General features: G+C 48.3%; 1 protein-coding gene across 2 annotated transcripts in view; it reads left to right on the top strand.

Moving 5' to 3' along the window:
- Nucleotides 1–10,402, top strand: part of CACNA1I (calcium voltage-gated channel subunit alpha1 I) — a 74,165-nt gene extending 63,763 nt beyond the window's left edge. For both annotated transcript variants that reach the window (XM_017827711.1, XM_017827710.1), the window contains exons 32-33: nucleotides 767–963; nucleotides 2,765–10,402. In XM_017827711.1, the coding sequence (XP_017683200.1) occupies nucleotides 767–963; nucleotides 2,765–3,466 (899 nt within the window). In that variant the 3' untranslated portion in view covers nucleotides 3,467–10,402. The remainder of the gene's footprint in view (nucleotides 1–766; nucleotides 964–2,764) is intronic.
- Nucleotides 10,403–16,463: the final 6,061 nt, after the last annotated feature.

The raw sequence follows: 16,463 nt of genomic DNA, 5'->3' as shown, positions 1-16,463 counted from the left end.
CCTATACCAGGAATGGAGTTAATGTGACATGGGATTACACTAACCAAGAATTACCTTTCAGTTTGCTGGTCTTCAGGAATGGTGTGAGGAGCAGTTCCTTCTTTAGTTGCCAGATCTTGTATCTTCCCTCAGACATAACTGTGTGAAGTATTGTAAAAGAGCTGATCCCCATTCACAGTAGTGTGCCCATGCACGGTCAGAGAAGAGTAGGGACAGATTCCCTTGACATGCCAGCTGGATGAATTGTGCTTACTCAGCACAGTAAAAAAACACTGCTGCCCCCTACCACCAGGCACAGTTTCAGAGAACATGTAACACATGTCTGTCCTTGGTGGAAGTGCTCCAGTTCTACTCTAGAGCATGCTCTGTTCTCCTGTGGTCCCCAGGTTCCCAAAGCAGCACTTTATTTATCTCCCTTCAACCCTTGCAGGACCTGGGATGAAAATCCTATGGCAGTGATACATACTTTGCAAGAGCAACAGCAGGGGCAAGCTAGGCTGTTACTTTATGACTCTGAGCTGTGTTAGGTCTTGTGGGTCTGGTGCAGGTTTTTGTGCAGATGGTCATGGGCATGTTACACCAGACTGGTCTGAACACCAGACTAAGACTTCTTTGCCAGTAGTGTGTGTCGCTGAATATCCTTTGCACACTAGACTTGAGGACCCTCAGAGTAACAGCAGTAAAGGCACCAAATCAAATCAGAGGGCTTTTACACTTTTTTTTCTTCTATTTCTGTTCTCTTCCCCTTTCTTTGGTGCTCTGTCAGTCCCTCCTAGCCCCTTCCCTCCAGGTGCATCTTGCCCTCTGTTACCTGTACCAGCAGAATTTTTCCACCCAGCCATGTCTGCCACCCAGACAGGGCCTGAGAAGGTCTCGAGTCCACACAACCTTCCTAAGATCTCTCTGCAAGGCTCATGGGCATCACTGAGATCTCCGAGTGTGAACTGTTCGCTTCTTCATCAGGTGAGGAACCCTTCTTCCCTCTGCTAGGAGAACTCAGTTTTCACATCACACCCAAACAGAAAGGGCTGAACGAGGAGGAGGGCAAAGGAAAGACTGTGATTATGGGCTGGGTAACCTGGATCTGTTGGAGGGGCACAGTGGACTGCAGAATGCAGGAGGGTTGGGGAAAAGAGAGGGTAGTATAGCAAAGGGATGTTGTATAGCTCTTAGCCCACCAAGTCATACGTTCTGCTGCTTTGGACAGACAAATAGTTTGACAGCTGCAGTGAGCCCCACATGAAGATGAAATCACATCACTTTGTAGCTCACCCCTGAGTCCCTGGCACTGAATGTGCTGCAGAGACCTGCACGCACAGCAGCCACAGTGTGAGCCAGGGAGATGACAGCTGCACAGCCTCCTTGGGTCCTCTTAGCACCATGACTCCAGATCACACACCTTCTTGGCTGGAACAGGCTGGAACAGGCTTCACCCCACCTACATCCTCCACAGCCCTTAGCACCACATCCGCACACTGTGTCCCTAAGCTCACTGTTTTCCCCTGCCCACATAGCTCTCACATCCCAGGAAGGTGCTATCTCTTTCTGAAAAAGCAGCCATTTCTCACTAATGAAAGAGAAAAATAAAAGCATTGGGGGAAGATCAAGTGTCTCTAAAGAGCAGAGGAGGCAGAGATGAAAGCCCAGTAGAGATCCCTGTTACTGTTCTTGGAAGGTACTCCATGAACAGGGACACTATTCCAGACAAACTAAAAATTAAAATCAGATGTTATCCAGCTACATGTGACAGACACTGTTGGTTCAATACAAATGTGTATAAATTCACTAGGGATAAATTAAGCCTTCATCTGAGACCACTGAGTTGTTGCAGTGTTGAAACTTTTGGTATAAGTTAAGACACAGAGGAAGAGCTCTGGAGCTGGCATACCACTGGGACAAAAGTACTGAATTGTTGTAAAGGAGAAATTGGTAAACCTCTGATTATGTGATGCAGACTGTGTTGAATAACTGTGGCTCGGGAAACTGCTTCCAATCCTACATGTATCATTCCCAGTGCAGTGTCCCAGTGATAATCTCCTAGTGCAGACCAATTTCCTAGAAACAACTGAAATGCAGCTTAACTTGCTGAGACCTGATACAAGGAAATTAAGGCTGTTTCCTCTTCCTGCTGGAAGGGGAGCCCACCTTTCTGCCCTAAATACCATCATTGCCATTAGTGCTGGTCAGAAGAACCATGAGGACGCTCTTCTCTCCCCAGATATCACTGATTTTTTAATGAGCGGAGCTCAATGTACGGAAGTCCCCTAATACCTGTCTGGCTGATAGTTTTGATGCGTTCATAGCCTGTATGGCAGGTTTATAGGGAAGCCATGAGAGAGGACCCACGAGGAACCTCTGCTCCACTGCCCCCTGGACCATCAGTGCTCAGGGAGAGCCGAGTGGCAGGGGCTGCAGAGCTCACAACTCCCCAGCTTCCCTTCCCTTTGGTGGAGCACTTCACATGGGAGGGCTAGGTCCATCCTGGAGTAGAATGAAATCAGTTCAAACTATTGAGACCTTTCCTCCTCCTTACCCAGAAGGAAATCCCCTGGGCAAGCTGCACGGCTGGTGCTTTGTAGCATTGCTTATGTGGTTTATAGCTGCCCCTCCCAGCAGAGGAGAGTGAGAGAGGAATCGGAGTTTTTCCCCTTTCTTGTGGTTTATTTTCACACCCCAAAGTACTCCTAAAACAAATAAGGCAAAGTCTCTTGCCCACTGCCCGTCTACTTCCTGAGAACTGTGTTTTCATATTCCTGCTCCCCAGCCGCCTGAGAGTGATACCTCGCTGGACAGCCGGAGCAGCAGCTCAGCAGGCAGCCTGCAGACCACGCTGGAGGACAGCCTCAATCTCAGCGACTCTCCCCAATGCACCCTGGATCTCCCGGTGGCTCTGTGTCCCATGCCAGCTGCGGACAGCCAAAGACCCCTGGCAGCTCCCCTCTCCCCTGCCTCCCGTCGCCGGAGCCTGCGAGGCCGGGGGCTCTTCAACCTGCGAAGTATGTGCCGTCATCAGCGCAGCCACAGCAGCGGTGGGAGCACCAGTCCCGGCTGCACTCACCATGACTCCATGGACCCCTCTGATGAGGAGGGGGCGGGCAGCAGCCTGCGGGGGGGTGGCAACAACAGCGAGCCCTCGGAGACCCTCAGCAGCCTCTCGCTGACCTCCCTCTTCTCGCCCCCACCACCAGGGCTGACCGTGGTGAAGAAGTGCAGCAGCACCAGCAGCCTCCACGCCAGCCCCTCGTCCCGCCGCCCCGCCACCCACCACGCCAAGCCCTTCTACACCGTTGACCCTCGGGGCTTCCTCTCGATGCCTTCCTGGGTGACGGACTTCTGCAAGGACACCCCCTCGCCCAGGGAAGGAGAGGAGTCAGACGGCCCTGGCAGACTGGGGGCAGGGGACCGCAGCTCCCCGCTCCCTTCTGAGCTGGAGCTGGGCGATGGTGTCAGCAAGAGAAACAGATGAGGGTCCCTGAGGTGCAGGGAGGGAGCATTCGGCCGCTGGCATGGGGAGCATGTTTCACTAGCTTCTCTCCAGCAGCAATTCCAAAGGATTTGCAAGAAAAAGAAACAGGCAAACAAAAATTTATAAATATATATATACGTAAATATATATATATATTATATATATATATATATATATATATAAAATAAATACTCTGATACCGTACCTCAGAGGCGTGGGAGAGTGCAAGCAATACGGGAATGGTCCTGCCTAAGGGCAAGATCTGGACCATCACCACAGAGACTATAGTGACAAGAAAAGGCCATGGGGCTTGTAGGGACAGGCCCTTCCAGCCAGGTGATTGCCACGTGGCAGCTGTTTAGTTATATACATATACATATACATATATAGAGAGATCGATTTATTTATTTTTTTTACCAAGAGATTAAGAATTTCAGAAAGTACTAAGGAGGAACAAGCGAAGAGGGGCTGAAGAAGCTGCTACACCAAACAGGCAGGGTGGGGGTGAAGGGAAGGAAAGCAGGGTGAGCAGCAAGGGAAGAGCTTGCCTTGCCTGTTTTCTGGGAACTTCCTTATTGTCCATGCTTCCATTTCAAATGTTAAAAATTGTGGGCCAGATCTTCATGGCAAGTATAAATTGGCAAAACATGATTGTGTGCTATTGGTGTAAAGCAGCAGAGCTCTGGCTTGAGGTGGATTCATGCTGATTTATAGCAGGTGAAAATCTGGCCCCAGCAGCAGGGAAAAGCAAACAGCCATGGAGCACGGGAAACATTTTGAGGTGAAAAGCCTCACTTTGAAAGGAATGTGTGAACACAGCAGGCGTGATCATGGGAGGAGGGGATGGAGGCTACATGGTGTATTTTTGTTGTTGTTTTGTTGGGTTTGTCTTTTTCATTTTCCAAAGAAAGAAAACTGCTAAGGGAAAAAATTACAAGACTCATGGAGAAATTTGAAGTGGGAGAGGCAGAATGGAAGGAAGGTGGGAGGTAAAAAGGGGAGAGCAAATTGAACTTTTCCTCCTTTCATTTACAGTAATTGTGATTTCCTTTTTTAGAAGCCCAAAGGTGCAAAAATCAACCCTAGAAAAACTTATCTGTTATTTTTGTATCTATAGCTATATATATTAAAAGCAAACAAAAACTAGAATATTAAAAAATACATAAAAGCAAAGGGGGCTTCAACAACACAAAACTCAGTCAGTTCCCTGGCCGAGGGCTAACCCTGTTCCAAGTTCTAGTGGGAAGACCCAACAAGGACAGTCTCAACTCAGTGGTGACTCTCCCTCCTCTCCAGCATCATCCTTTGCATCAGTGTAGCTGGGACCAGAGTCCTGTTCACTGCCAACTGTGGACGTGGAGAGCAGGGAATACTGGTGGGTGTGGGGGTGTGTGTGCATACAATTGTAAGGGTGTTTATGTACGTTCTGTCCAGGCTGACTGGCTCACCAGCTGGAGAGATGGGTGAGAGGGACAAGGAGAACTGCATCTCTCCTTGTCTCTGCCTTGCATGGCAGTGTGAGTGGAGAGAGCTACACTGTGGAGGGCAAGGGTAGATCAACTCCTCTAACCATGACCTGCCTCAGGATCTGGGATGCAATTCAGTGAACACAATCCTTTCCCAATGTTGTTGGAGCAAGGCCTCTAGAGGCTGCATCCTTCCTTGCTTTTCCAGAGGTATAACTGCACAAATCTCCTTCCTGGCAGGGCCAATCTGGATCTCCTCCTGCAGCAATGTCAAGGTTTTGTACCCTTTCCAGATTTGCAGGTGGGTAGGAAAACCAGCCACTTGAGGGGGACAAGGAATTTCAGACATCATCTGCCACCCCAGCAAAGTTCCACTAAGGTGTGTCAGAGAAGGTGGAGTGGGAAGGGCAGCGATGAGAAGCCAGCCACCCAATGGAGATGTGAAGGTTTGGAGGCTGGTGCACTGAGAAGGAGCAGGGCTCCCTCAGGGCTTCCTGTCTCATTTTTTCTATCAGAACAAGAGGGCCCCTGCAGCCCTCACAGAGGTCTCCCAGCTGGCATACGAAGCATTGTGAAGTGGGCGGCACAAAACAGATGTTCTGGTATCATTGTGACCCATCTGACTTTAAAGCAGCTGCTGCATCTTACAAACCGGGGCTGTAAACAGTGAGCACAACAAATGGGACCAACAGCCAGGAAAAGGATAATTACTGTGTGAACTTAATTTTTGCTGGAAGGAGTGTTTGCTATGTTGCAAGTGTGACTGCAGGGAGGTCAGACCTGTAAGGAGAGAAGAGGAGAGCCTGGGTCCTTGTCCTTGCAGAAAGGATGCAAATCTAGTTTTATTAAAGCAATAATAAGGGTCTTTAAATGCTTTTTTTGCACTGATGGTTCTTTGGGTGCGTTGCCTATGCTTGCTGTCCTGAGGAGGGACGAGACACATGGTTTCACATCCTCAGGGAAGGAGGGAAGTCGCTCCCCAGATGGCTGAACAATGAACTTAGGTTGCACAAGGCTTAGACCCAAACCCAGAGCTGCTTTGAAGCCAGAGGTCAGGCTTACAAAAAAAACCCAAACAGTTGAAACCTATCCAAACCCAGGACAACTCAAGGCAGAGTGTTTCCTGGAAGATGGCCATAAGGAGAATGGAGATGGGACTCCAAGCTGTCCTGGTAGTTGTGTGGGCCGTGAAATGTTTCAGTGGAGGAATGGGAGAAAGGTGAGATCAGTGCAGTGCTAGACAATACCCCAATATTTGATCATGAGAGAAACATGGCCTGCACTTGGGATGGCTGGGAGGGAAGAACTATCAAAAGATGTTGGGGAAGATTGTGGTGATGACCTCACGGGGGGACTACAGCCCCTAGGATGGATGCTCTCTCAGCTTATTCTTGGTTGTCCATGGAAGTGACTTGCAAGGAAAAACATCTTTGTTTCTCCTATGGTTTGGGGTTCATGGCAGTCGTTTTGCTCTGAGAGTTGTCTCCCCTTTGCCTCCCATCAGGGTCATGCCAGCTCTCCCATCTCCCTGCAAAAGGGCATTAACTCTCTGCCATATAACTTGAGCAAAAGGCTTCTGGCTTAGGAAGGAGGTTGCCATGGAAACAGAAGACTAGGTTATCTTTAGAGACTATTTTGTCTCTCTCTTTTAATTATTTACTAACAGTTTGAAGAAACATCTATCCTTTCTGAAAAGGAAGCAGAATACTAAACCCCAGCAAACACTTTGGGTTTTTGCTGGGGATTTCTGTGGCGGGGCAGGTTGTACAATTTCTCTTGGCAAGAGCTGCCATTCCCAGCTATGCTTGGCTCTTGGCACACAAAAACCTCTGTCATCACCCACCCACCTCCCAGACAACACCTGAGGGTAGCCCAGGATTTGCCCAGGCATCTTTTCAGTCTCCTGTACTCCCCACTTCCTACTGGGGACTATCGCAGGCAGTTCCTGCCAGGACACTCTGCTGTCATCAGCCCGATATCACTCTGTTTTGTCCAGCTGCCACACTACCCTTGTGCCCAGCTCTCCCCCACGTCTGCCACTGAAAGCAGTCCCTCTCCCTGCTCCATACTGAGCTCCTCCTTGAGCTCACACATTGCTGCCATGTCCTGCTCTTGCTGCTGCTGCTCTTTTCATCTTGGCTCAACAGGTGGTTTTTTGAGTCTTTTTTTCTAAACCCTCCCTGTAAATTTTCTTCTTCTACCATGACCTCTGGGCCTGTTAGTGTTTTTTATTGCAGCTGCAGAGCAGAGCCCATCCCTAGTGCTTCCCACCTTCTCTTGCACACGGAATCCACAACTGCTCCAACCTGCCCATGGAAAACACACCAGTATTCAGTATTTCTTCTGCACCCAGAGACTCTGACTCAGCACAGTCAAATGAGTGAAGTATACCACTAGATGTGCTTTTCACGGCTTCTCAATCTTCATCTGTCTTCCTTACTACTACTAAAAGTTCCTTATGAAATTAGGTATATAGGAATCAATTGCCAGTGTGACTACTGTTTTCTTTCATGGAAAGTTGGCAGTGTAGTGCATTTGGGTTTCTGGGGTTTTTTTGTGGGGTTGGGGTTTTTTGTTTCATTTTGGGGATTTTTGTGAGGCCAGGTCCTGTAAAGGACTGAATACCACCAATCCTCTGTGAAATTAATGAGTTGAGCAGGACTGGGGGAGGGGGAAGGCAGAAGTTGAAAACATTACTGACCAGGAAAATAATTTTTCAGACAAGAAACGTAAAGCAGAAATCCTTGAAGTGTTCAAGGAATAGAATTTTTTATTTTTCCTTTTAGCCGAAAATGAAAGGATTCCCACCAAAATGGTTCTCATGTTCAAAATGCTTCCAAAGGGCATCACAGAGGTATTGTGTTCTGGTTGGGCCGTGGTGACTGAATCCTCGAGACACCAGGCCAGTCATCCACCCACAGGGTGCTGAAGATTGGTCCCCAGGCAGTGAAGTGTCTGCAGGAGATGTGCCCTGCACACACACCATGCAATGAGGGCAAAAGTCTTTGTAATACCAGCTCAGGAGCAGAGACTTAATTTTAGCCAATATAATTAAAAACTTAACATTTCTTATGGAAGATAAGGAGGTAAGCAGCTTTGGTTCACTTGTTTTTATCACAAGAATTTCACAGAGAAGAAAAAACTAAACCCCACTGATTTTTTAACTAGCCAAGATACAAAACACTTGTAAGAAGAGCTTGGTACTTTGCAAAGTCAGGCATCTGGATGTGTACCACCCAGTTTGACCTGACTTTCCAAATATCTCCTTCCCTAGTCATCATGAATACTTTATCTTATGAGATCGGCCTTACTTCTGTCTTTTTTTTCCCCCATGTTATTTTTGTTCCTTGCTAGGGACTGGTTTCCAGTAGGAACTCACTACCTCCATATCTTTGAGTTACCACTCATTTTTTTCATCTCATTTAGACATATATATTTATTCTCTAGCAATTTTTCCTTCTTCTGCATATTTCCAAGCCCCGTTTGCATCCACTAAGATCCTGCCACGCTTTGAGCAGGAGCTGGCAATCTGCTCTTCAATATTTATGCCTCCCAGCCACTTCTAGAGCAGATGTGCTCAATTTGCAAGTAAGGAGCACTCACCCTCACCAAAACCAGCCAACCAGACTCTGTGTTGCAGCATGCCTCTGCTTTTGCTCCAGCATCAGCTGTGGCAATAAGGGCTCTGCCCTTCCCCTTATGCCAGCGATGGGATTGCACAGATGAACCTTGTGACTGGGTTCATTCTCACTTTGCATATCAGCACAGCTGCTGAGCATCTTTCATGCTCGTGACATTAGTAAGAGCAGGGGGGACTCAGCACCTCATGAAGTTGCTCCAGTGAGTAGCTGGGCTGTTGCCATGTAAAGCACTGCAGGCTCCAGCTCACACTCCCTCTTTGCTGTGCAGCACTGTGGGCACAGAGGAATACAGATCTTCTTCCTTAGCAGTGTTGTCTGTAGTTGCCAAAGTCAGAAGATACAGCTCTCCCTTCATCTCATGGTCCACAGAGCAGAATGATAGGAGTAAGAGAGGCACTGTTTTTCCAAGACATTTTCCTGGAGACCAGAGCACTTTAACCCTCTGTCTTATGCTGCTTTAATTATCTGTATTAGTTTGGAAAACTTTGAAAGGTGCTGTAGCTTTATTTTGGTTTTTTGAGGTTTTTTTTTGCTTCTGGTTGCTGCAGCAGTGTTGGTGCACACAGTGCACCATGCAAAAAAAAAGAAGCTCCTTCTGCAGCATTTCCCCTCTCTTTCCTCCAGCTTATCCTGGATGATTTTTTTGCACTGCAAGCTACCTGCTTGTGCTGACCACAGTGTAGTGGGATTTATCATTGCCCTGCTGCCACCACTTTCTTTCTCTTCTTTGCTTTCTTATGACTGCTGCTAAGGGAATAGCACTGAATGTTCCTTCACTGGAGTCTGTCAGACTGTCAGAGCATCTCCAAAAAGAGGGCTAGCAACCACCCAGCACAAGCAAGCAGGGCAACCATCCCTCCTTCAATCAGAAACACATATGAGCTAAGATGCTGCTTCAAAACTAATTGTCAGCAATACCATGGGATGTGAGGATGACAATCTGAAGAGAAAATATTTTTCAGTGAAACATCTTTAATCCAAGCTTTTGTTCTTACATTGAAAAGTGCCTTCTTAGGGAGAGAGCCACCCACACACAAACGGAAGTGTCATTCAAGAACCCAAGGTATGTGGTCCATGCACAGGCAGGTATTTCTATTACCCTGCATGTTCTTGGCGTAAGCCTTCCTATCAAACTATCACAGCTTTGGAGATGAAGTATCAGAGGAATCCCCCAGATGCTCCTCATCTCCAAAAAAAGGGACAAATGGGGCAGGCTGTATCAGGTAAGCTTTCCTCTGAAACTACCACCGTCACCCTTAGCTGCATCTAATAATTGTTGGGCTGATAACAGTGAAAGCAGATAACCCCATTTCTCCTTTCAATTACAAGTTCACCAACACAGTTAATTTATGTTCTCACACACTTCTCCCACCTCCTTTTCTGAACCATATTAAGGGTTTGTTTCAAGATTTGTTCTACGCACAGAAATACTACACACATTCTAGATAACAATAGATCTTTCTAAGAAAAAAGCTGTGTGCAATGTAAATGGGGTGATGTGGATAAAATATCTGCTTTTGTGTGTATAGTCCCTCTATATACATATAACTGACCCGTCCCCCTGTATGTTTATATTTCTTGGCACAAATTTTTGAGATTACCTTCCATTGAATGTAGAGTTCATAACACATGAGAGACTGTTAATCATTGGCCACTGATTAGTTTCTGCTGTTATTGTAAACCCAGGCATAGGAAATAAATCAGGAAGAAAAAAAAAAAAGAAGGAGAATAAAAAAGAAACTTACAACAAACAACATGGCATTAAATTAAAAAAAAAAAGAGAGACTATTCTGAAAATCCCTCAGTGTATGCTCAATATTTATTCTTGTGCTCCCATAGTCACTGATGCTTTCTCTGTGTGTGTGGGCGTAGGCATATACCTGTTCCAGGGTGCCTGTGGCTTATAACCAGACCTCCCACTGGTCTCTTTTTTCAAGAGTGTATTAAAGCAGTAAACAGCCCAAACTGCTGACATGCGACACTGCTCACCAGCAGTTCCCACAGCATTGATACAGTCAATGTCTGGGCAACACTGTAACAAGGTGCAGAGGTCTCTGCTTGCTCCAGGGCAGTAAGCCCCCTCTAGCCGTGCACCATGGGCCTGGAGCAAGGAGCAACCTCAAAGTGTTGCAGCCTGAGGGGCACAACTTAGCTGCAACTCATGCTAGCCATCACTCAGGAAGCCAGTGTCTGTGGGCAGGGGAAATAGGGGTGTTGGGGCTGGTGGGGAGCTGGAGCAGATCACACAGTGGGGCACGCAGGGACCTGGGGCTGTTGGAACTGCCGCAAGTGTCCGTATGTGCATGTAGTTGCATTGTTGGGGACCACCAGTACCCTCCTCGCACCGTGTACATTGCTACTCCACCTGCAATTCAGAATTTGAACTGTGGCACTTCGGCATCAATGATTTGCTCAGGAACCCAAAGAGGTCACAGGTCCATATCAAAACATGTCGAAATACTCTCCCTTTTTGGAAAGGATGTTCTGGCACCTACACGAGGGACGCCATGGAAACAGCAGCTCTCTCTGCAGTAGAAACCACCAGCATGCAGGGCCCTGGCTGGGGTGGGCAAGCATGGCAGTCACCCCTGCACTGATCACATTTTTGCAAGGTTAGTTATCACCTACCTGAACATTGCTCATACATGGGGTTTTGCACATGAGATGGAGACAGTGCTGGCAGCCAAAAGGAACCAGGAGTCCCAACATCCTGGAGCCTGTTTAAAGTCTGACTTGGAATTTTGCTTTCATTTCTGGCCACCTCTGACGTGGGCACGTCTGAATAGCCCAAAATCTCATAACAAAGGAAGGGTGCCTGTGCAACTGCTGGTTCTGTGACTGGAGTTAAGCCCAGGGCTTTGAATCCTGCTCCAGAGTGATCCCTCTGGGCCTCATCCATACTCCCACTCAGTGACCACTACAGAGGCTGAGCCATTCACCTCCAACCCAGCTAACTCCAACACCCTAATCTGGTGGGACCAGTGGCAGGCTAATCCCTGGGGCTGGGGGCACTGACTCCTTCCTAACCTGACAGCCTTTCCTTTTGGGTTTGTGTGGACACAGCATTTTAATGTTTATTTGCGTCTAAGCAGCCTAGGTAACAAAGAGGTGAGAAGGTCTGAGAGGAACTTGCCCTAATGATGGAGAAAGAGAGTTAAGGGTACCTGGAAGAGAAGATCTGACTGCTGGCTTGAAACTGAGACAGATGATTCACCTTGAGGGACACCCTGAGGGTGCAGATTTCTTCCCTCCAGCCTCACCCTCACTTGCTGATGCATTCTTCTGCTCTGTAAATACCTCAGGAATCAATGCAGTAGATAATGTGGTACTTTTGACATTTGAGGGAGGATTATCTTAGAAGTGAGTGTATAAATCTGCTTCATCAAAGGACCAGAGTTGAAAAGCAGATGCCACCTTGCAGACCCTGCCTGTCCAGGATCTCCTGGTGGCAGCCTCAGAGGGACAGGCCCCACATGTGCAGGAAGCTATGGGGCTGTTGCAAGACTGGATGAGACCAAGCATGTACGTAGGGAGGAGAAGAGGCAACCTGGCTGGTTGTGTTGTTTGCTTTGCACTGGTGATGATGCAGTGGTATCATTTTCACACTAAATGCTAATTTTCTGCTTTGCTGGCCTCAGAATCGCCTACATTCGTATCCTTCATTGCAGCAATTAAAGGGCTGGGTGCTCGAGCTGATGCACTTGCAATGAGCATGATTTTAATCGGTGTGCACGGGAGAGGAGGAGTGTGATTGCCTTGCTGTTGCTGTGGGAACATATGAGAGCCCATGATGGGCAGGAGGGACCCTTCCCTGGTGCGTGGGTACATCAACTCCAGCCCAGCGCTGGACTGGGGAGTGCAGGTTTGCCACATCTTCCACATCTCCATCTGGTCAGGAATTGCTGTACGACTTCAGCAAAACATTGGAATAAATCACCTGCTCCCCTGCCTCATGTTTATACCCCGTGATACCACCCTCAAAGGTGCCATGCACAGCACTGAGGTCCCCAGCCAATTTTGAGACAGGCTGAATATCACTTGCCTGTCCCCTTCAATGGGGAGTCAGGGCAGAGGGAGAGGGCCACACTGCACAGGTGAGATTCCCAGGTGTGCCTATAGGCAGAAGGAGGAAATTACACAGGTCCCTGCTGTGAGACAGCATCTGAGGTTGCTCTGTACAGGTGGGCAGGATAGTCTATTTGTAAAAGTGCCAGGAAAGATATCACCGTATAAGTACTTAAGCACTTACACTGTTTGCCTAAATCATAAAACTTGTGCTCACAGATCCCCTCTGCCTCTCCAGGTGGCTTAAATGTCTCTCCAAAGGGAACACAGGCTGTGACACTTGAATCCTTGCTGCTTTGCTTTCCCTCCATGTGGCTCAGTGACCACGTTTGTGGGGAGGGGATCACCCTGTTGGGGTCCCCAGGAGAGCTGTACCTCCTCCTGCTGCTGCCACAGCACTGGAGGAGTCACAGCAGCTGAGATGGGCAAAAACCCACTGATAGGTGGAGCGGAGAGGGGGGTTGGGGCTCCCCTCACTTTTTGCCCCATGTCAAGGGATTTCTATGTGCAGGAGCATCTTCGGGAAAGCTACATCTAGGGAGAGATCAAACTCACGTCAGAACTGCAGGAGCCAGTGGGAGGGAAGCAGGGGGTAACAATATTTCTGGAGCAGAGACAAGCTTCCTAGGTCATCATTTCAGCTCCTCCTTGAATGTACCCCAACTGCTTCCTAAGCTCCCTTCTCCTCTTTTAATCCCTTTCTCTCCTAAGTTCAGGTATTCGGTTCCATGGAGATCAGTCATCTGATGTGGGGGCTGCTTGTGCAGGTTGGTCTTCTTACACACCTTAAGACTATTGTGTTCCTCAGCATGGGCAATCGTTTTTTAGTCCCCTTTCAGGTTTACGAGTCATCACTGTGTTAATGCTCCATGTCTGAGATGAACGTCTATGCTGAGCCAATTCCCCCAGTCCCACCCCCAGCTTTCAGCATCACTTCTGCTACATCCTCTGTCAAAGGGACTGATGCATGTCCCCTTCAGGAACCACTCCAGTCACTTTCAGGGTCCCAATGCCGTCCCACCCATAGGAAGGACCCCATGTCTCCTCACAGCCCAGCTCACATTGCAAGTGCTAAAAGGCAGGAATGAGTGTGGGAAAAAACATACTCCTTCTACAGCTACTCCCAGTAGTTCTGAGCATTCTTGCAACTGTCCTGAGAAGAAAACCTTCTGTTCATGCTATCTCTGAGACCTGGGAAGGGAAAAGGAGAAGTTAGCTAACCTATGCTGGGTGTGTGGTACACACCCAGGAACCAGACTCGGGGCACACCAAACTCAGGACACGCCAGTGTCCAAGGTCAGGAACAGAGGGTGAGGAGGCAGTGCCAGGTGTCAGGCAGGGATGCACTCAGCCTGCAGGGCTGTGGGCCACAGGGGATTGCAAAGACAAACCTAAGCTTGCTTTAACATAGGTGGTCTGGGCACTTAATTGTGAAAGAGTGGAAGGAGAAGGCTTGAGCATGAGCTCACCATCTGCATGTGGGACATGGAACCGCATAGATCTGTGCCAGTGTAGTTTCCCTGCTCTGTGTACCCAGGCTAGCATGAAAAAAAACTAGCCTGAGATGACTTTACTTGCTGGAGACCACAGAGACACATCTCATATCTGTCTTACTCCTTGACTCCCCATTTCTCCATCTGATCATTTAATAGAATCATAGAATGGCCTGGGTTGGAAGGGACCTTTAAGATCGTCTAGTTCCAGCCTCCTTGCCATGGGCAGGGACACCTTCCACTTAGATCAGGTTGCTGAAAGCCACGTCCAACATGGCCTTGAACACTTCTGGGGATGGGGCAAGTCCCTGTCTGTCTCGTTTCCCTGTTTTTTTTTCCCTGCCCACCCAGTTTTTGTGGCAGTCAGAGGTAGTAATTACAGACAACACAAAAATCAGAGGAGCAGCTGGTTTGGTTCTCTTCACCAGGTCAAAGAAGATTTTGAATCCTGTAGCCACATTAGTCACCATATCTCAATGCCTGTCCTGTTCCTACCAGTGAATTTTATTTCAGGCATTTGAACACTCACCCTGTTTTTCCTGGAGGTTTTAGCAGTGCCACTTCTCTCTGGTCTTGCAGGAGGCTGGGTAGCCTTGGTAAGTATGGGCAATCCAGAGCAAACACACACCTCCAGCGTGGCAGCTGGAGCAGCTGGGCAGCTGCTGGGCAGCTGGGCAGCTCAGAGTTGCCTTGTGTGTGCAGGACAGCTGTACATCACAGTTACAGAAGAGCAGGCTTTGCCCAGCAATGGGCTACAAGATATGCATACACATCTTTATGACCTTCTGCTTCCCAGACATGGGCCAGCCTAAAGGACAACATGGAGGATAAAATAGTTAGAAAGGAGGTGGGTTCTTCCTCCATTGAACTCACAGCTCGTGCCCAGCAGGACTCTCTGTCAGGCCCTATCTGACCTCCCTAAAAAGCACCTCTTCTGTCTGGCCCAGCACTCAAGAAAGAAGGACAGATAGAGCAAGCATAACTGGGCCAGAGGTGTATGTTCATTATTAAAAAAAAAAAAAAAGTTTGCGACAAGCAGCATCTGAAGCAAGCTGTTATTTCTCTTTTTATTATGGACAGATGGGCTTCCAGGGCTCAGATACGTGGGCAGGGGCAGGAGATGCTCACAGGGTGAAGGGGCCACATTCGGATCCACTGCACATCCCAATAAGTCTGTGTCAGCGAGGGCTCCCTGCTGCAGAGGGGGAGCAAGACCCTGGCTGGGGCAGACACAAGCTTGGACAGATAAGCAGTGAGATCCGTCTCCTTCCTTCAGAGGCATGGGTGAGAAGAGAGATTTCTCCTTCTCACTGTCTGAGCTTGGAGCTCAGCCCCTATTCCTCCCGGTGTGCACTAAAGACAACACAAGGAGGAGAGGAACGAGAGATCGACAGCCATGGGAGATTCCTGTTGCTGTTTAGGGCAGACCTCTCTCCGTCTCTTCTTTTGTCTTTCCATTTTTTTGCCATCTCTCTCTTTCTCCTTCCTCCACCTGCAAATCTTTCCCTCAAGCTAAGTCCTCCTCTCCCTTTTGTCCTCATTCTCCTTGCCTTTTCAGTAAGTGAGGAATTAAATAAGCCTCTGTGGAGACAAACCCAGATAGTAGCTTCTCCCTTGATTTCCTGGCTAGGATATCGATGCAGTTAAAGAAGAGACACCTCCTAAGGCATTTACTTTTATGTCAAGTCCAGCATGCAGCAGGTCAGGGTTTGGAAGCTTCCTTAGAGCCACATGCACGCTTGCAATGCAAGAGCTCACTGTTAGGTCTCAGAGCACCTGCACACCCAGGTACCTGCCACGCAAATAACCACAATAAGCACTCTCCAGGCACTGCCCCACATACTGAACCGAGGAAGGCGGGGTCTGACCAGCACCAAGGGCTCCCCATCACTCAGATGAGGCCCACCTGAAAACAGTAATAAAGAGGGGTATGGAGTACCATCCTCAGGGTGTTTGTATTTAGTGGGTAATGAAGGAACCTGAAGGTAGTAGGAGCAACTTAAAGAAGGAAGGATGCAGAGGAAAGGATTCTTCACTCTACAGGATGTTCTTGGCTGGGGTTGTCCTTTGGTGCTGGTATCTTGCATCTGTGCTGTCAGAGTAAATAAGCCTCCTCTTGTAAAGGCTGACCTCAAGCTGTGTAGTAAATTCTGGTGCCAGCCAAACCTGCACTCAGTCACTTGCAGCAGTATGTTCCTTCTCAGTATGATGCTGCTGTATTGCTTTCACCACAAGCGCCAAAGGCTGTGAGATGCTTTTCCTTTGGGACTCAATTCCAGGTACAGTGCAGCATCTGGCCAAATTTTTTATTGCTTGTTCTCATTCCTCACAT

Source organism: Lepidothrix coronata, unplaced genomic scaffold, assembly GCF_001604755.1.
Source record: "Lepidothrix coronata isolate B3197 unplaced genomic scaffold, Lepidothrix_coronata-1.0 Scaffold141, whole genome shotgun sequence".
NCBI lineage: Eukaryota > Metazoa > Chordata > Aves > Passeriformes > Pipridae > Lepidothrix > Lepidothrix coronata.
This window is presented reverse-complemented; position numbering and strand designations above follow the sequence as displayed.